This window comes from Marmota monax, unplaced genomic scaffold (genome assembly GCF_021218885.2).
Source record: "Marmota monax isolate L192 unplaced genomic scaffold, Marmota_monax_Labrador192_F-V1.1 WCK01_AAM20220418_F8-fsc00063, whole genome shotgun sequence".
NCBI lineage: Eukaryota > Metazoa > Chordata > Mammalia > Rodentia > Sciuridae > Marmota > Marmota monax.
The window spans coordinates 2,241,170-2,262,454 of NW_026693726.1; the positions used below are offsets into that span (position 1 = coordinate 2,241,170).

A 21,285-nucleotide genomic window follows, 5' to 3' on the forward strand; every position below is an offset into this window, starting at 1 on the left:
CAAGTACATTAAGGTGTGACTGTTGGGTGATCAGTGTGTTAGGAAATGAGTGATTCTTCTCGGCCAAGAAATTGAACCTGTGCAAACTTAGAAATTATTTTATAGAATGAATCTTTGGAGTTGAATATGAATAAAAACTTTATTTTGAAAATAATCTTAGAAGATCTGTATTAAAAAATGAATAGTCCTTTCCAGTAATTGAAATGTTAGTCTCCCCCCCCCCCTTTTTTTTAAAAGTATTTTGACCTTTCATTAGGGCTATTTGATTTTAATTTTTTATTCTAATTTGTTACATGTGATAGCAGAATGCATTACAATTCATATTATACATATAGAGCATACTTATGTCACTCTACACAAAATAGTCATACCATTTGTGTCTTCATACATGTAATTAAGGTAATGATGCCCATCTCATTCTATCATCTTTCCTATCCTCATGCTCACTCCCTTCCTCTCCCTCATGCCCCCTTCCCTTCCCCTTAGGAATCCCTAATCCTTCCATCTCCCATTCTAAGACATACACTGAACTTATTTGCTCATTAAAGCCTCTGAGAGTCAGTTTTTTTATTGTTTTAGTCAGCTTTTCATCACTGTGGTCAAAATACCAGACAAAAACAACTTGGGAAAGGAAAGGGTTTTTTTTTGGGGGGGGGGCGGGGGGGGTAGTATCAGGGATTGAACTCAGGGGCACTCAACCACTGAGCCACACTCCCAGCCCTATTTTATTTAGAAACAGGGTCTCACTGAGTTGCTTAGCACTTCAGCCTCCCGAGTCACTGGGATTATAGGACTTGGATAAGGGAAGGTTTTTTTTTTGGCTTATGGTTCCAGAAGTTTCTTTCATAGTAGACTGAATTCATTGGTCTGGGCCTAGTGAGGCAGAACATCATGGTGGAAGGGCCTGGTGGAGGAGTACTGCTCCATTCGTGGCAACCAGGAAGCAGAGAAGGGGAAGGGGCCACAAGGAAAATGAATCTTTCCAATCTGGCATGCTCCTAGTGACTCACCTCCTTTATGCTAGGCAAGTGCTTTATCACTGGGCTAGCTACATCCCCAAACTTACTACAAGAATTAAGCATTTTACCATAGTCTTTGCGTATAATGGTGGCCCAGGCCTGTATTTCTAATTTCTAGGGAGGCCAAGGCAGGAGGTTCAAAAATTAAAGACCAGCCTGGGAAATTTAGTGAGACTCTCTCTTAAAATAGAAAATAAAAGATTTGGGGGTGTGTGGTGGGTGGGAGGGATTAAAAAAAAAAAAAAGAAAAAGAAAAAACAACTGTGCTGAGGGTATTGCTGAGTAGTAGAGCTTACTTGCCTAGCATTGGTGAGGCTGTGGGTTTAATCCTGGAAAAAAAATCTTCACACATTAAATGTGGTCTACCCCCACCTTTACTTACTAAGTTCATGATTAACTGGAATTTGAATGTGTCCACCTTCTGTTGTCAGGCAAAAGTACTGAATGCAGGCAGATGTGGTAGCACACACCTATAATCCTAGCAAGTAGAAAGATTTAACAGAGGAAGTTTGCAAGTTTTAGCCCATCCTGGACCCTGTTTAGTGAGACTCTGTTTCAAAATAGAAAAAATGAAAAGGGTTTAGAAGAAAGACTGGAGAATAGAGGCAAGGAGAAAGGGGAAGTACTGATGACTTAAGTGGAGCAAATTATATTCCTTGCTTGTATAATTTTCTCAAAATGTTATACCCCAATGTTATATAATTATAATGCACTAATAAAAAAATTTTTAAAGGTCTTGGATTGTAGTTCAGTGGTAAAGTGCTCTTGGGTTCAGTCTCCAATAGGAAAAAAAAAAAGCAAAAGAAAGTACCAATACAGCAAATCCCTAAAATCACAGGATGGCAAATCTCAGCAGATTGAGGAAAAAATAAATCACCTATATCCCTTGAGTATATTTGCCCAAATTGTCTTTTTATTAAGCAAATATTTGGGTTTAACAAAGTAACTAACCTGGAATCAGCAGAGTTTACTGGTTCATTTAAAGCTTTTATTCCTGCTGATACAAAATGTAAACAGTATTTAGAAATACATAGTGTCTAAATGGGCAAAGGTAGCAAGGAAAAAGGGAAAATTAAGTAGCTTTTCCTTTATTTGATAATATTATATAAGATATTTAAGATAATATAGAAAAGTACTAAAATTGTGATGACAAATATATATAAACTTTTGGAACTACAGGAAAGTTATTATAGGTGTATATAATTAAATTGACTGAACAGCATGTACAAGAACCTCGTGTAGCTTAAGTTTGTTACAGGTAGAATAATCTGGATTCTGAAGATTTTTTTTTTTAATTAAAAAGATTTAGTGGTAGATGGACACAATACCTTTATTTTATTTATTTATTTTTAAATGTGGTGCTGAGGATCAAACCCAGTGCCTCCTGCATGCTAGGCAAGCGGTCTACCATTGAGCTCCAGCAACAGCCGAAGATTGTGAAGTTTTTGATCTAAAAGGAACTTTGTAGATTTTGTTTTGTGCTTCAGATTGAACCCAGCGATGCTCTACACCAGCAGTACTTGTAATTTTAAATTTTGAAATGGTTTCACTAAGCTGTTATGGCTGACCTTGAATTTGTGGTACTCCTGCCTCAGCCTCCTGAGTTTGCAGGGATTATAGATAGCCATGTGCTTCCACACCTCTCTAAATGAACTTCAGAGAACATTTAGTCTTTTTTTCTATTAATGAAAAAATACAGGTCCAGAGTAACTTTCCTAAATTCCCATAGGAAACTTATGGTTTACCTGCAGTTCACAAAAGGCTCCAGTAATTAATCCCTCTCAAAGTATTTGTAATTCATTTTTTCCCAGCTTTGTTTTAAAACTACTTGACAGAATAGAAATGCTCTCAAAGAAATTATACTATCAATTTTGCATATGATGAGTTCATTACAAAACTAGATTTTCAGTTCACTGGAAAATATTGACCTTGGAACAATAAAAATGGCAATAAGAATGCAGAACATTAAAAATGTGTAGAAATGGGCTGGGACTGTTGCTCAGTGGTAAAGTGCTTGCCTTGCGTGTGTGAGGTACTTGTTGATCCTCAGCATCACATAAAAATAATTAAAGATATTTGTGTCCATTCTACAGCTAAAAAAATATTTAAATAAAATTTTAAAAAATGTATATAATAACCTGGGCACAGTGTTGCATGTCTGTAATCTAGCAGTTCAGGATGCTGAGGCAAGAGGATTGATTGCAAGTTCAAAACCAGCCTCAGCAACTTAGTGAGATCCTGTCTCCAAAAACAAAACAAAACAACAAAACAGGCTGGATATGTAGTTCAGTGGTTGAACGCCCCTGGGTTCAATCCTTGGTACCGAAAAAAAAAATAGATAAAATAATTCTCTAATAGTAATATTCGATTAATTACAAATCCCTAGATATGGGTTCCTTTGGGGCTATTCTCTATCAAAAGGAGTAATCTCTTCTAGGTTTCTTTTTAAGCCCTAGAACTTAAAAAATAAAATCATTGGAAACTGCCTTTGGGCATAGAGTTGAGTTTAAATATTTACTTTAGAAATGGTGCCATGGTCTAATTAGCTATGTCCCTTTTGTTTCCAGTTTTTTATATTTAAACCTATGTGTTTGCTGCCTCCCCAAATTTAATGTCGTTCTTTAGAATAAATTTTCAAGAACAGTATTACTAGATCATGGAATCAGTATTTTTCTAGCTCTTGAAATACTTGATGGCAGTGAATTTAAATTCACAGAGGGAAAAAAAAATGGTAGAAAACAGTTTTGCTTTAGGGGTCCCTGCAAGGAAGACAGACTAGCAAGTAAAACATAAGTATAGAAGAAATAAGAAGAGAACCAAGTTTGATATAACAGAGTCAAAGGGGAAAAGGTCATTGTATAAGATAAGTGATAAGAAGTACAATGAAACCCCAGTAGATTTGATAAGCAAGTGGCATTGAGCCCTGAGAAGCTTGTAGGGATTGATGTTTAAATAAATGTAATGGAGCAGGAGGTAGAAGTGCAGGGGATGTTGGCTGAGTTCAAGGAATTGGACCATGAAAAGAAGTGGAGGGAGATAGAAGACAAATTTGGACTTTGTTTTAAAGGAGGAGAGACCCAGTTGGCGACCATTGGGCAAGGGTTATGAAATGGGAAAGAGTGAAGTTATTAGAAACCAAATTGATTATTATGAGAACAAGATTCTAGGTGAGTTGATAAGACATGAGTTTCATAAGAGAAGGATAAGAAGATTTTTGAGAAGGGGAAAAAGTATTTTGTATCTGGGACTTAAGAACCAGATGCTGTAGTGACGGAGAATATGCATTGTTTTTATTTTGTTTTGACTTATTGGCTGAAAATGGAAAAATAAGCCGATAGTTTACATAGAACTGTTGCTTAAAAGGAAAGTTTTCATTAATAAAGTCTGGAGAGCATCCATGAGTTTGTTTTTTAAAAAATATTTCCCTTGCCAGGTGTTGTAGTACACATGAGTAATCCCAGTGACTCTGAAAACTAAAAAAAACTAAGGCAGGAGGACCACAAGTTTGAGCAACTTAGCAACTTAATGAGACCCTGTCTCAAAATTTAAAATAAATTAAAAGTGTTGGGGATATAGCTCATTCGTAAAACACCCCTGGGTCCAATCCCCAATACAGAAAAAAATGAAAAAGCAAAAATAAAAATTAACAATTCCCCTAAAGCAGATAAAGTTAATACAAGGTTAGATAATATTTTTATTTGCTTTTTTATGAAGTTGGTTGGAATACACTCTTCTAGGATAATCATCCTTTTTTTGTCATCTGTAATTTTCTTTCTTTCTTTTTTTTTTTTTTTTTTTTGGTAGATGGACATAATACCTTTATTTGTTTGTTTATTTTTTTCTACGCAGTGCTGAGGATCATACTTAGGACCTCATATATGTGAGGCAAGCGCTTTACCACTGAGCCACAACCCCAGCCCTCATCTCTGAATTTTAATGCCACCCTGTTTATTTAGAACTTAAAACTTTTCAAATTATTGTTATATTTTCTAGTCCCTTCATTCTGTGCTTCAACAACAATTTAAGGGTAGGTGCATGTCATACATAATCTGAGTGACTCGGGAATCTAAGGCAAGAGGATTGCAAGTTTAATGCCAACTTCAGCAACTGAATGAGACCCTGTCTCAAAATAAAAAGGGCTGGGCTGGGCATAGTGGCTCACGCCTGTTTTCCTAGCGGTTTGGGAGGCTGAGACAGGAAGATCACAGTTCAAAGCCAGCCTCAGTAAAAAGCGAGGTGCTAAGCAAAGTGAGACCCTGTCTCTAAATAAAATAGAAAATAGGGTTGGGGATGTGGCTCAGTGGTCAAGTGTCCCTTAGTTCAATCTCTGGTACCAAAAAAATAAATGAATAAATAAAAAGGGCTGGGGATGTAGCAGCTCAGAGGTAAAGCATCCTTGGGTTCAGTCCCTAGTGCCAAATAAATGAATGAATAAATAAATATCAATGTGAGGTTGATGTTTAATTATGAAAATATTAAGATATAGATTATTATCATCTAAAGTTACATATATACTTTTTGAAACCAGAAATTGAGTTTTCCAATTAAATATGTTCTATTGGACTGTTATAACAAAATACCTTAGACTAGGTAATTCATAAAAAACGGAAATTTATTCCTGACTCTTATGGAGGCTGGAAAGTACAAGTTCAAGACATGGCAGATTTGGTGTCGGTGAAGGCCTGTTCCACATAGGCAGCACCTTCTAGCTGTGTCCTTACCTGGGGAAAGGGACAAAGAAGTTTCTGCAGGCCACTTTCATAGGGCACTAATCCAACTCATATAGACTGCACCCTCGTGACCTAGTGACCTCCCAAAGGTGTCCCACCTCTTTTTATACCAACACGTCGGAGATTTCAACTTGGATTTTGGAGAGACACAAACATTCAGACCACAGTATACCCCTCTAGCACCTAATTTATACTTTTTTAGGTTTTCATTTTGCCTACATTTTGAACAAATAATACCCTAGTATACTCACATCTAATTCTTGTCTCTTGTGATAGATTTGCAGTTCAATTTGTAGGTCAAACCAATATTTTTCTTTCTGAGGACAGTACTGTCTGTCATTTTATTTTGCATACTTATTATTTAAGGCTTGTTGTGTAACACTCCCTGTCTGTACGCATCTACATTTTCTACTCCGTAGCATATTTTGTGATTTTTTTGACATTTTATTTGCTTGAGTAAATTATTTATTGATGTTTACCAAAATCTCTGTAGATGGCTGTATTAATCATCTTTCTGTCACTGTGACAGAATATCTGAGAAAGAGCAAAAGAGATTTATTTTGGTTCACAGTTTCAGAGGTTTAAGTCCATGGTCACTTAATTGGTTCTATTGTTTCTGGGCCTGTGTTGAGGCAAAACACCATGGCCAGAAGGGTGTGGTAGAGCAAAGCTGTTCACTTTGTGGCAGCTTGGGGACCAAGCCTTCAACATTGGAGCCTTTGGAAAGCATTCTAAATCCAGATTTTAACAGTAGCCTAGCAAAATATAGAAAGTAAAAAAAAGAAAAAAATATTTAGCCGGTGCAATGGTGCAATGGTGCACACCTATAATCCCAGTGGCTCAGGAGGATCCAAGTTCAAAGCCAGCCTGATGAGGCGCTAAGCAACTCAGTGAGATGCTATCTCAAAATACAAAATAGGACTGAGGATGTGGCGTGGTGATTGAGTATCCCTCAGTTCAATCCTCAGTACAAACAAACAAAAATGTATCTTTAGAAGAAAATATTTAAATATTCTTCCAAAAAAAAAGTTTAGCATAAATTAAACGTCAACTCTATCAGATTTTGTGCTGATTATTTTATTTCACTCTGAGTCAAGGTTTCTGGGTAACTTAAATATTTTATTTGAAGTGTTAATTTCCAGAACACCAAAGATGTTTTTGTTCTACCTTGAGAAATTAAGGTTTGATTCTGGAGTTGTAAGCTCTGGTTCTTAGAGCCAGGATGGTTTAAGGCACATATATTGGTTTCATGGTAGTATGCATACTACTCCTCAGTTGAATTAAACAGTCATTCTTCTGCTCTGGTAGATTCTGTTGTTTTTAGCTATCAGTCTGAATATTCCATAAGAAATTGGTACTTGGCAGCCCTCATGAACTGATCTTCGTCAAAGATATGATTTAGAAGCTGGACTAGTTTAGAATGAATGAGCTTTTTAGGATGTTATTGGAAATACATAGCTTGCTTTTTCAATTTATTTTGTGGTACTAGAAATTGAACCCAGAGACCTCTACCACTGAGCCACATTCCCGGCTCTTTTACCTATTTATTTTTAAATAATTTTAGTTGTAGATGGCACAATATCCTTTTTTTTTAATGCGCTGAGGATAGAACCCTTTCATGTGCTAGGCAAATGGAGCTACAACCCCAGACCTTTATTTTTATTTTGAGACAGTGTCTTGCTAAATCACTAATTGTTAAACAGTTATAGCAGTACTTTGTTGACAACCTCTCATCCTCAGCTGTCTGAACTATTGCATTGATGAGAATAATCAGAAACTGAAGATTAAAATGTGGTTTAACATTGCTAAACAGATTGTGGTCGTGAAACTGTTGGTGGTTGGTGCTTTTCATTTTATGAAGAATTGACTGTTTCTAATTTTCTCAGTTTCAGTGAGGCAGTATAATATAGGTTAAAATCATATAAAGCAATAAATGGTATCTAGTATTAATGCCACCACTGGAGATAAGGTTTGCTGCACCAAAATAATGCGTTTATTTACTAAAATAAATAGATGTATTCATTAAGTGAGGGCAGGGGTTGGGAACAGGGAAACATCAACAGAGAAGGAAAAAAGAAAAACAGTCACTGACAAGTGACTAAACCGATGACAGTTAAAACAAGTAAAAATAAAGATATCAAACTGTCAGAACTACTTACTAAAGGGTCATATGGGCTTATGAGCCTATTATCCATGTTATTAACATTTATTTTTATATTTTTTGATAACTTAAAAATGTTGATCTTGGTCTGGGGTTGTAGCTCAATGGTAAAGCATTTGCCTCACATGCATGAGGCCCTGGGTTCATCCTCAGCACCACATAAAAATAAATAAATAAAAATAAAGATATTGTGTCCATCTACGACTAAAAAAATATTTTTAAAACTGTTGACCTTTATATTAATTCAGTATATCTTCATTTCATGATTGTGCCTAAGGCAACATTTTTTATATTCAAACTTGGTTTTACATTGTGAGTTTATATTTGGAAAGCATCAGCATTTCAAGTTGAGGGAAACTGACTGATTAGTATATAATGTCTTTCTTTTTAAAGTAAAGTTCTCATAATTTGGAGGATTTCCATAGAAATATTCCCCATTCAATATGATCATTGAAGTATGCATTCCATATTGGGATGGTTCTTTTTTTTTTGGGGGGGGTAACCTCTTTAGTCTTCTTTCCTCTCCTTGGAGAATCACTGTGTATGTTAGGATATCAGAAGTCTGTAAGAAAATTCTACATTGAAGAAACCAATTTTTCTTTAAGAGTTTTTTTTTTAAAGTTTACTTGATTGCAGTACTTGATTGCATATTTGTTAACATTAGTAGAACCCGTTAAAACCCTTGTTCAAGTGTAGAAATTTGTTGCAAATATTTTGCCTTCTTATTCAGGCAGATTTTTATATTTTTATATAATCAAAATTCTATCTGTTGTGCTATCAAAATGACTATAAGCACTTTATAGATGCCATGAATTAAAAAGACATAGAAACATTACTATATTGGTTATAATATTGTCAAAAAAAAAAAAAAGCAGAAGCCAGTTTGTTTTATACTAGGAATTGAACCCAGAGGTACTTCACCATTGAGCTACAAACTAGTGCTTTTAATTCTTTATTTTAAGGCAGTATCTCACAAAGTTGGCCTCTAACTTGCGATCCGTCTCCCTGAACATTCCAAACTACTGTGATTACAGGTGTTATTAAGGAGAGAACTCTGAACTATGAACAGATATTTATGCTTGGTTGTTCTGTTTACTCCAAGAATTTACACTTGTAAACCCAGCTACTTAGAAGGCTGAAGCAGGAGGGTCTTAAGTTCAGGGATAGCCTGGCAACATATCATGACCCTGTCTCAAAATAAAAGGTAAAAAGAGCTGGGAAAGTATCTCCCGGTGATAGAGCCACTTGCCTAGCATGTGAGAGGTCCTGGATTCAATCCCCCCATACTGGGGGAAAAATTAGAGTATTTATAATCATACACAAAATTGATTGTAATAACTTTGGTCATTTGTTGTTGGTTTTGTTTTTCTCCAGTGCTGGGGATTTAATGCTGGGTCTTGCACATACTATACAAGCACTCTGATATTGAACTGTATCCCCACTGCTGTTATTTCAATTCAAGTTTGAAAGTGAACTTTCAACCCATAACCTATGGACTGATGTGGTTTTTGGTTTTTTGCTTTGTTATACATTGAAGAAGTATGTTTATTAATGGTATCAAGGGAAGAGATACAGAGTGAAAACTATACAAATGAGAATGCAAAATCCATATTCCATATCTGTGCCATTAGATATGTTATATTCTAATGTTGTGTAGTAAACAACATAACAATCAGAAGATTATGTGCAAATGATCCTATTTAAGAAAATAATTATGGCTATTAGATCATAAATAATTTTTAAATTTTTCAAAAGTTTTTTTTTTTTTTTACAAGAGGTTTAATATGTTTCTCTGGAAAGCCTGTCTGAGATGATATATTCTTTAAGGATTATGGAGAATATCTAGACTGTTAAAACTTTATAATTTTCATAGAGTAGCTATGGAATTGATGTTTTTGTAAGTAACTGCTCTTCAGAACTTCACAGAATTGGTGTTGAAATATTCTGACATTAGATTATGAATTGCAGGGCAGACCATTCAGGTTTTGAGAATTAGGTATGTATAAGATATATAGAAGATATAAGGGATTTGTAAAGATGATATATGAACATTTGGAGGATATTTGATCAGTAATTTCAGACTGTATAACTAGAAAGAAATTATATTGTTAAAAATAAAATACAAATTGCTATTGATAATCTTTTTTAGAAACGACTACAGAAAGAATTGTTGGCTTTGCAAAATGACCCACCTCCTGGGATGACTTTAAATGAAAAGAGTGTTCAAAATTCAATTACACAGTAAGTATTTAAATTTTATTTTATTTTACTTTTTGTGGTGCTGGGGATTGAACCCAGGGCTTTGTGCATACAAGGCAAGCACTTTGCCAACTGAGCTATATCCCCAGCCCAGTACTTAAATTTTAAAGTACTTTTTTTTATTGTTAGTATGGTATATGAATATATACTTTTTTTTTTCTTTTAGTCCTGGAAATTTAACCCAGGGCACTTTACCAGTAAGCTACATTTCCAGCCCTTTTTTGTTGTTGTTTTGTTGCTTAGGGCTTCACTAGGTTTCTGAGGCTGGTCTTGAACTTATGATCTTCCTGCCTTAACCTCCCAAACCCCTGGGATTACAGGCATGTGCCACTGTGCCCAGTTATACTAGCTTTTAAAAATATCAAATTATTTTAATTTATCCCATTCTCTTAACAAGATAAGCAAACTTTATTCCTTGCATTTAAATACCTAATCAGTTTTGTTTTACATAATTATGTCACAATATACATATGGTTACATAATTTGTAAAGCTTTTTCTTTTCTTCTTTTGCAGTGTTGGGGCTTGACTGAACCCAGGGCCTCATTCATACTAGGCAGGCACTCTACCACTAAGCTATACCCCCAGCTCCTTTTTTTTTTTTTTTTTTTTAACAAAATCTTTGATTTGGGTTTTTTTTTTGGGGGGGGGGGGTACTGGAGATTGAACTCTGGGACACTCAACTACTGAGCCACATATCCATCCCTATTTTGTATTTCATTTAAAGACAGAGTCTTACCGACTTGCTTTAGTGCCTCACTTTTGCTGAGGCTGGCTTTGAACTCTTGATCCTCCTGCCTCAGCATCACCATGCCCAGCTGATTTGGTTTCTGGGTTCTGTCTATAAAGCAACAAACACACACAAAAATCCTTTTTAAAAAATGCATGTAATACTGTTAGATCTAGTAAAATGCATCACTTCTCTGAGGAACAGAGATATAGAAAAAAATTTTTGACTTATAACTCTTTTTTTTTTTTTTAAAGAGAGAGATTTTTTTAATATTTATTTTTTAGTTTTCGGCGGACACAACATTTTTGTTTGTATGTGGTGCTGAGGATCGAACCCAGGCCGCACTCACGCCAGGCGAGCGCGCTACCGCTTGAGCCACATCCCCAGCCCTTACTTATAACTCTTGTCAATATTTCTAATTTGGAGGATAACTTAGAAACAATGTAAATGTTGATAATACAGAAAGGGTTTATAGTGCAGTGCAAGAACATTACTTGAGTTATAGTCTTGTCAGCATGTTAGGCAAAGTTTTGGGTAGTCATGATTACTTTTGAAAATTTCTTAGGATGTATTGACATGTATTCTGTCTTACTCCACCAAAGCCAATTTTCCCTCCAGAGTAGGATAGCTCTTTCTTTGATTAGGAGCTAGTATATGTGGAGAAATACCAAATTCTAATGTTTAAATGTTACAGATTAATAGGTACTCATACAGATTTAAGTGCTGAGACTGAAAGAATAGCATGCTCTCCCATTGCATTCTTACTCCAAGCCTATGCTCATAATTGGGAATCTTAAACACTCATGGTTTCAATTTATATAAATGCACATAATGCAGCTACTGGATTTCATTTTATGTAGGCATCAATGATGTAGAAAATAGAAAACTGCAAAATGATTAGAATGAAATTTATCAAAAAAAAACTTTAATAGTTATCTAGGGTGATTATTCTTTTTTTTTCCTAAATTTTCCATAATGAGCATGTCATTTATAAATTAGTAAAAAGTTATTAAAATTTCCATAGACAAAATTATGTACAAAATCGTACATGGCCTTTCCCCTACCATGTACAGATATTACCTGATTAATACATATTTGCTTAGATATTATTTAAAAAGCTTGGCTTGTTTAAATCATAAGTAAATTTATGGTACATTGTGTGTCCTAAAAATTGTTTTATATAAAGAATGAAAGAGCACCAGAAAGTTTTCTAATTTTTCATTGCAGTAACTTTGCCTAATAGACATGGGGAGTGGATAAAGAGAATTTTGAAGACTAAGATCATCCTATTTCATAAAGAGAATAGTTTTATTTTCCTTTTTGCTGTACTGGAGATAGAATACAGAGTGTCACACAAGGGCTCTATGACTGAGGCTGCAGCAAGTTTTTTGTTTTATACAGAGCTTTTTTTTTTTTTTTTGTACTGAGAATTTAACCCAGGGGTGCTTAACCACTGAACCACATCCCCTTAGAGGCAGTCTCACTAAGTTGCTGAGGCTGGCTCTGAACTCCTGATCCTCCTGCCTCAGCCTCCTGAGCCACTGGGATTATAGGTGTACACCACCGCACCCGGCTGTACACAACTTTTGCATTGCATCTAATTAACTGTGTACCAGTTCTGATGTTATGAATGTGCTAATTTTTGTTTTGTATATTTGCTGTTGTTTTTATTCCTAATAATACTGAGCTAAATGTCTCTTTTATAGTTCGGGTATTCAGCATTCATTCTGAAAATGAATATCCATGTTCTTAAGAGTTTATATGCTTTAGCTGATTTCTTTCAGAGAATAGGCATATTTACTATTTTAAAGAGTAGTAAATCTTCTGACTTTTACTGTGATAACTATTGATCTTTTTTTTAATATTTATTTTTTAGTTTTAGGTGGACACAATATCTTTGTTTTTATATGGTGCTGAGAATCGAACCCAGTGCTTCATGCATACTAGGCGAGCGCTCTACCACTTGAGCCACATCCCCAGCCCCCAAATCCTATGATTATGTGTAAGGATAATGTACCAATAAAATATATGGGGGGGGGAAGGAGTTGACTGATTACAATAAATAATACATGACAGAGCTATAATTAGGAACTCATTTGTGTGTGTGTGTGTATGAACCCAGGGGTACTCAGCTACTGAACCACATCTCCAATCCTTATTTTTTGAGACAGGGTCTCAGAAAGTTGCCCAGACTGGCCTTAGACTTAGGATCCTCCTGCCTCAGCCTTCCCAGTTGCTGGGATTGCAGGAGTATACTCCTGTGTCTCTCTAGTTAGGAACTCATTCTTAATGACATCATTTCACTTTTTCTTTTTACAACTGCCCTATCATCTTTGCCATCTTTATTTCCTCTTCCCTCCTTTAAAAAAAAGAGGTAGTGGGGGGCGGGGTTGTGGTTCAATGTTAGAGTGCTTACCTCACATGTGTCAGGCATTGGGTTTGATCCTCAGTACCACATATGGTACTGAGAAATGATTGTGCAATGTGATGAATATCATTATCCAGAGTACATGTATGAAGACACGAATTGGTGTGAATTTACTTTATATGCAATCAGAAAAAAAATAGTTTTTTAAAAAAAGAGGTAGTATTTAGAATATAAATAAAAACAGGTTTATGTTAATATATTAATGTATTAGTGTTATGTTATTCTTATATCAATAAAAACAGATTTATTGTTATATATGAAAACTAAGGTTGGAAAGATACCATAGAATTTTTTTTTAATATTTTTTAGTTATAGACGGATGCAATATCTTTATTTTGTTTGTCATTTTTATGTGGTGCTGAGGATTGAACCCAGTGCCTTACATGTGCGAAGCAAGCACTCTGCCGCTGAGCCACAACCCCAGCACCCCGTAGAATTTTTTTTTCTGGGTTTTATTAAACAACGAAAACATTGAGAGATAAAGAAAAGTCGCTGTAGAGACTTGGCTTTCAGCCATCAGACTAAGTAGACTCATCTCAACTCAGCTTACTTTCCTCCATTCAGTCTTTTTAAGAATACTGATGAGAAAATAAAACTCAAAGCCATAATTCTCTGTACTCATTGTTGCTACCTCCATCCCCCATTGCTTCTAACATTGACATCAGAAAGGCAGTTGACTAGTTTGATATTATCTATAATTATCTATAAAGTTACTTTAGAAATAGTCTTCTGAACAGCCAGGCAGAAAGGTGCATTCCCATAATCTCAGCAACCTGGGAGGCTGAGACTGGAGAATCATAAGTTCAAGGCCAGCTTCAGCAACTCTGTGAGACCCTGTCTCAAAATTAAAAGGGCTGGGATGTAGCTCAGTGGTTAAGTACCCCTGGGTTAAATCCCAAGTACCCAAAAAAGAAGAAAAAAGGTCTTAGGAAAAAAGTGAGTTAGTATAAATCTAGTAGGAAGAGCATAACACAGGCTTTTGTGTCCATACACCCGAGTTTGGTTTTTTGTTTTTTCAGTCATGGGTTAAAATGTGACTCTGTCCTTGACTAGCCATCTGACCTTGACTTAGGTATTTAACTCTGGAATGTCAGAGAATGGTGTTAGGGAGGGGTTATCAAAAACCCACTCTGTGTATACTCTGGATATTAGGGCTCTATCTGAAGTGTGAGGAGTAAAGATTTGTTCCCAGGGTGTAGGCTCCCTATTTACCTCTCTTATTGTTTCTTTTGCTGAGAAAAAACTTTTTAGTTTGAGTAAGTCCCATTTGTTGATTCTAGTTATTAACTTTTGTGCTATGGGTGTCCTATTGAGGAATTTGGAGCCCGACCCCACCGAATGTAGATCATAGCCAACTTTTTCTTCTATCAGACGGCGTGTCTCTGATTTGATATCAAGCTCCTTGATCCATTTTGAATTCACTTTTGTGCATGGTGAGAGAAAGGGATTCAGTTTCATTTTGTTGCATATGGATGGATTTCCAGTTTTCCCAGCACCATTTGTTGAAGATGCTATCCTTCCTCCATTGCATGCTTTTAGCCCCTTTATCAAATATAAGATAGTTGTAGTTTTGTGGATTGGTTTCTGTGTCCTCTATTCTGTACCATTGGTCCACCGGCCTGTTTTGGTACCAGTACCATGCTGTTTTTGTTACTATTGCTCTGTAGTATAGTTTGAAGTCTGGTATCGCTATACCGCCTGATTCACACTTCCTGCTTAGCATTGTTTTTGCTATTCTGGGTCTTTTATTTTTTCCATATGAATTTCATGATTGCTTTCTCTATTTCTACAAGAAATGCCGTTGGGATTTTGATTGGCATTGCATTAAACCTATAGAGAACTTTTGGTAATATCGCCATTTTGATGATGTTGGTTCTGCCTATCCATGAACAGGGTGTATTTTTCCATCTTCTAAGATCTTCTTCTATTTCTCTCTTTAGGGTTCTGTAGTTTTCACTGTATAAGTCTTTCACGTCTTTTGTTAGGTTGATTCCCAAGTATTTTATTTTATTTTTTTGAGTATACAAAGAACTCAAAAAATTAGACAATAAGAGAACAAACAACCCAATCAACAAATGGGCCAAGGACCTGAACAGACACTTCTCAGAGGAGGACATACAGTCAATCAACAAGTACATGAAAAAATGCTCACCATCTCTAGCTGTCAGAGAAATGCAAATCAAAACCACCCTAAGATACCATCTCACTCCAGTAAGATTGGCAGCCATTATGAAGTCAAACAACAACAAGTGCTGGCGAGGATGTGGGGAAAAGGGTACACTTGTACATTTGCTGGTGGGACTGCAAATTGGTGCAGCCAATTTGGAAAGCAGTATGGAGATTCCTTGGAAAGCTGGGAATGGAGCCACCATTTGAGCCAGCTATTCCCCTTCTTGGTCTATTCCCTAAAGACCTAAAAAGAGCATGCTACAGGGACACTGCTACATCGATGTTCATAGCAGCACAATTCACAATAGCAAGACTGTGGAACCAACCTAGATGCCCTTCAATAGACGAATGGATAAAAAAAATGTGGCATTTATACACAATGGAGTATTACTCTGCATTAAAAAATGACAAAATCATAGAATTTGCAGGGAAATGGATGGCATTAGAGCAGATTATGCTAAGTGAAGCTAGCCAATCCCTAAAAAACAAATGCCAAATGTCTTCTTTGATATAAGGAGAGTAACTAAGAACCGAGTAGGGACGAAGAGCAGGAGAAGAAGATTAACATTTAACAGGGAGGAGAGGTGGGAGGGAAAGGGAGAGAGAAGGGAAATTGCTTGGAAATGGAAGGAGACCCTCAGGGTTATACAGTGGAGGGGGTAGAGAGAGAGGAGGGGAGGGGAGGGGAGAGGTGGGGAGGGGGGATGGTGGAGGATGGGAAAGGCAGTGGAGCACAACAGACACTAGTATGGCAATATGTAAATCAATGGATGTGTAACTGATGTGATTCTGCAATCTGTGTATGGGGTGAAGGTGGGAGTTCATAACCCACTTGAATCAAAGTGTGGAATATGATATGTCAAGAAATTTGTAATGTTTTGAACAACCAACAATAAAAAATTAAAAAAACCCACTCTGAAAGTTGTTAGGATGATAAAATGCACTGTTAGTATTTATTGATTTCAGTAGGGCTGGGATGTAGCTCAGAGGCATCACATTTACAAAGCCCTGAGTTTGATCCCCAGTTCCAAAAAAGACAACTCCACCAAAAAAAAAAAAATAATAATAATAATAAAAATGACTCTAGTCCCAGTAGGTGGCATCTCAGTGTTCCTTTTCCTTTTCTTACTGTAGTCCCTTTTATTTTAAGTTTTACATTTGTCTTTTTTATTCTAGGTGGATTGTAGACATGGAAGGTGCACCAGGTACCTTATATGAAGGGGAAAAATTTCAACTTCTATTTAAATTTAGTAGTCGATATCCTTTTGACTCTCCTCAGGTAATTGCCTTGCTTTTTAAAATTCTAATGTATTTTTATGTTATAGCAAAATACTGAATAGCGATTTTTGACCAAGTAGAAACTCATTATAAATGTGAGTGGATTCATTCTTTCATTATCTTACTCGTAATATAATAAATATCTTATCAACTTTTTACTTATTGGGATCAGGGTTTTCTTGCCTTGTGCTTTTCCATATATTTTAGCATAGAAGGGATTGAAAATCTAACCAGACTCTGAGTTGTGGGAGAATTTAGCATTTTATACTAATTGGGGGCACTTTTTTCTAAATCGGGTCATTGACTAGCATGTTAAACAGGCAAGTGCTCTTACTGGAAAGGAGTGTGTCCTTGATTCTACATTGACATGCTGTCTTTGCAATCTACAAAAGCATAGTACATTAACAGTTGTTAAATATGTATTTATCAGCTCAAAATCTGATCATTATGATTTGAGACACAGTTAATGACCTAATGACAAGGTATGGTGGTAGTAGAAGAACATTTTAATTTATTTTTATATATCATTGTATTAAGTATTATAAGTAATATGGAGATGTTTTAAAGTGTATGGGAGGATATGGGCAAGTTATATGAAAACACTGTGCCGTTTTATATATGGACTTGAGAATCTGTGGATTTAAGTGTCCACAGGAAGTCCTAGAACCAGTCTCCCATGGATCCTGAGGGTCAACTGTATTTCCAGATATCTGTTCCTCATCTTTCTCTAGTTGAGATCACATTTCCACTGATAAAGCTTTAAGCACAATTCATTTGGTTTTCTGGAATTTTTTAAAATGTATCCCTGATTGATTAGTAGGTCCCCAAGCATGTTGAGGGATACTCAGCACTGCTGGAGTCATCTTGGTAGTCCTTGGATAAAGGGCATCCTCTGGTCCTGGAGCCAGGAACTTGTAAGCCTGAATTCTTGGAACGCTGACTAGTCTACAAGTGTAGACAACAAAATAATTCTTTTAAGTCTTGATCAAGTTCCTTCTTCAGGCTGGATGTCTGTTAGTCAGCCTTGTGTTGGTGAGACCAAAATACCTGACAGGAACAATTTAGAGAAGAGAAAGTTTATGTTGGCTCACGGTTTCAGAGGTCAATAGTCAGCCAGCTGTGCTATAGGCCCAAGGTGAAGCAAGACCTTATGGCAGAAGAGGTATTTAATTGGTCAGTGATTAATTGGAGGTTACAGAAAGGGAGACTTTCAGGTTTGTGGCTTGGTAAGATGGATAAATGAGTTACTAGAAGTACTTTTTCTTCAGAGTATTACTATAATAAAATATTTAGTTTTTAAATTTGAGGATTGTGAGATCTGGCTAAAATAAGATTTAATGCCAACTTTCTCTAATATGCTAACTAATGTGATGTTCTGGGAAATGAACTAAATAAAGGAAGTAGTTCCTAGATAACCCGAAATTCAACTTGTTAGGTACTAAAATGTGCTATTTTGAGGAAAATCATACTTCTTTTTTTTTTCATTTTTAATATTTTTTAGTTGTAGATGGACGTAATACCTTTATTTATTTGTGTGTGGTGCTAGGATTGAACCCAGTGCCTCACACATGCAGGGCAAGTGCTCCACCACTGAGCTACAGCCCTAGCCCTGGAAAATTATATTTCATTGCTACTTTCAACAGAATATATCACACAAAGATAGTTGTTTTTAATTGGTCATGGAAGAGAGTAAATGGAAGTCAGTTATTGTATTGTGCTATTAAGAAAATTGTTTTCGGAGCTGGGGATATGGCTCAAGTAGTAGCGTGCTTACCTGGCATGCGTGAGGCACTGGGTTTGATCCTCAGCATCATATAAAAATAAAATAAAGATATTGTATCCACCTAAAGCTAAAAAATAAATATTTTAAAAAAAATTGTTTCAAGGTATAGGATTAAATGAATACTGATTCCTTGAGTTCTAAAGATTCTTTGTGGACAAAAAGCTGTTAAGACTTTTGATGTTTATTTTTACCATTTTTATAAAAATTGAAAGTATAGTCATGCTGTCATGACTTCTAGGCGTCTGTAGACTATAATAAAAACCAAAGCAAATATCTTCCTTCTCTCCAAAAAATTACTTTCTCTTGTCTTCTGGTACCCATCCTCTTGTCACCTTCAAACTACTCTTATTTCAACACCATTGTGACATGGGACTTAAGACGGTTTCAACTAGAGGGAGATTGGAGAAGGGAAGTCAGAATTTTTCATTAGAGGAAAATGTGTTTCTATAAAAATAAAATTTAAAAAAGTGTTCTCTAAACTGTCTCCTTAGTTTCTTCTTCTTTTTTTAATGTTTTTAGTTGTAGATGGATGCAATACCTTTATTTATATGTAGTGCTGAGGATGGAACTCAGTGCCTCACAAGTGAAAAGCAAATGCTCTATCACTGAGCCACAATATCAGCCCCTTCTTAGTTTGTTCTAAGTCAAATATCAATCTTAAACATTTTTAATTTAATTTTTTAATATTTCTATAAGTTATAGCATTTATAATAAGTTCTATCATTTTCATATTTCTTTTATCCTCTTCCTCTGATTTTACTTCTACTTATTGTTCTGATATTCCAGATTCTTTATTCAACACTCCCTTATTCTTCTCACTCTTCTTTCATCTTCGGTCATCTTAAATAATTGACTCCAGATCTGCCCCTCTAGGTACACTTTTTATTCCTTTTCCATTTTGTACTATGGATTGAACCCAGAGGTGATTTGCCATTGAGCTACATCTCCCTACCCCGCCTTTTTTTGGAGAGAGAATCTCAGGATCTCACTAAGTTGCTTGGAGCTTCAGTAAGTAGCTGAAGCTAGCCTCAGGCTTGCAGTCCTGCTACCTTAGCCTCCCAAGTTACTGTGAGTACCTGGGTTCAATCTCTGGTACCAAAAGAAAAAAAAAAAAAAAAAGAATCCATGTATTCCAAAACAATGGGAACAACTGCCCTAAAGCTTTTCACATTCCGCATATAATCTTTCACATTCTAAGAGAAAATTACTGTAAGGTTAAATAGGCACTTTTCCCATGCTGGTACTTTTACCTAGCTTCATACTTATACCTACCTATACACTGCAACCTGCCACCTTTTCTAAGGTTTCATTTCATACCTTTTGGACATAAAATACTTGAATATGTCCACACATTTCAAATTTGACACATCTTACCTGAACCCTTTTCAATAACAAAATATTTTCTTGGGTTACTATTTATCTACTTTGCATAAAATTCTTCCCTTCTCCTTTTATGTGTGATTTTTCAAATCCTTTTGCAATGACTAAGTCAGCTCATTTCTTATTATCATTGCTGTAAGCCCAAGTTTTTATCTTCCAGTTGGACTGTTAGAACAGCCTCTGGTTCTTTATATTATACATCCATTAGGTTTCTTTATTATTTCTTAGATAATTAATACTTTCTTTCTTTGAAAGTATTAATTATTAGCTAATTGGTTTTCATATACAAACACATGCCCCACCAGAACCCTGCATTCCATTTTATCCCCACCTTTTTCACCCACTATGGTAAAATCTTTCTATGGTTCTTTATTTTCTATGAAATAGTCTTTAGCTTGGCATTCAGGTTCATTTATGGCAGTAAGAACTTAATCATTTCTGCACACTACCTCTGTGCATTTTACTATATAGAATGATGATTCTGTCACAAATACACTTAATAATTTAATTTCTATTCTTGTATTATCTTATAACAGCTCTTAAGTGTTTAGGGGAGGTAGAATCGGCCTCATTTAAAAAAAATTTCATTATACATGACAGAATAAAAGTATTTTGATACACACACAATGAAGTATGATTCTAATTAGGATCCCTGTCTTGTGCACATGGTATTGAGATTCACTGTGGTCTATTCATATATGTACAAAGAAAAGTTCTCTCAGATTCATCCCACTATCTTTCCTATTCCTCCTCCCTTCTCTTTGTATTCTTTTTTTTTTTTCTTTAAGTGAAGGTCCATTATTTTAAGTGAAGAATTTGAAGCTTGTAGAAGTGTCTCATTTATGGTTTGATACCTAGTTGTAAAACAGTCAAGACTTCAATCCCAAGTCTTTTCTCTCCTCCATGCCATACTACCAGCTAGGTATAAGTACCAGCATGGGAAAAGTGCCTATTTAACCTTACAGTAATTTTCTCTTAGAATGTGAAAGATTGTATGTGGAATGTGAAAAGCTTTAGGGCAGTTGTTCCCATTGTTTTGGAATATATGGATTCCTTTTTTTTTTTTTTTTGGTACCAGGGATTGAACCTGGGTACTCAACCACTGAGCCACATCCCCAGCTCTATTGTATTTTATTTAGAGACAGGATCTCACTGAGTTGCTAAGCGCCTTGCAGTTGCTGAGGTGGCTTTGAATTTGGGATTCTCCTGTCTTAGCCTCCCAAGCTGCTGGGATTACAGGTTTGCTCCACTGTGCCCAGTAGATTCCTTTTTAACATTATTTAATGTTATAGTCCCTCTCACCTCATAGAAATTGTATATTCTAATATCCATTAAGTGAGACAGTAACAA

The 21,285-nt window shown here is 35.7% G+C and overlaps 1 protein-coding gene across 2 annotated transcripts in view; it reads left to right on the plus strand.

Annotated features, from left to right (window-relative positions):
- The window catches only part of Ube2w (ubiquitin conjugating enzyme E2 W), a 59,607-nt gene that overhangs the window by 13,522 nt on the left and 24,800 nt on the right, over positions 1 to 21,285 (plus strand). For both annotated transcript variants that reach the window (XM_046460543.2, XM_046460542.2), the window contains exons 2-3: positions 10,060 to 10,151; positions 16,671 to 16,773. In XM_046460543.2, the coding sequence (XP_046316499.1) occupies positions 10,060 to 10,151; positions 16,671 to 16,773 (195 nt within the window). The remainder of the gene's footprint in view (positions 1 to 10,059; positions 10,152 to 16,670; positions 16,774 to 21,285) is intronic.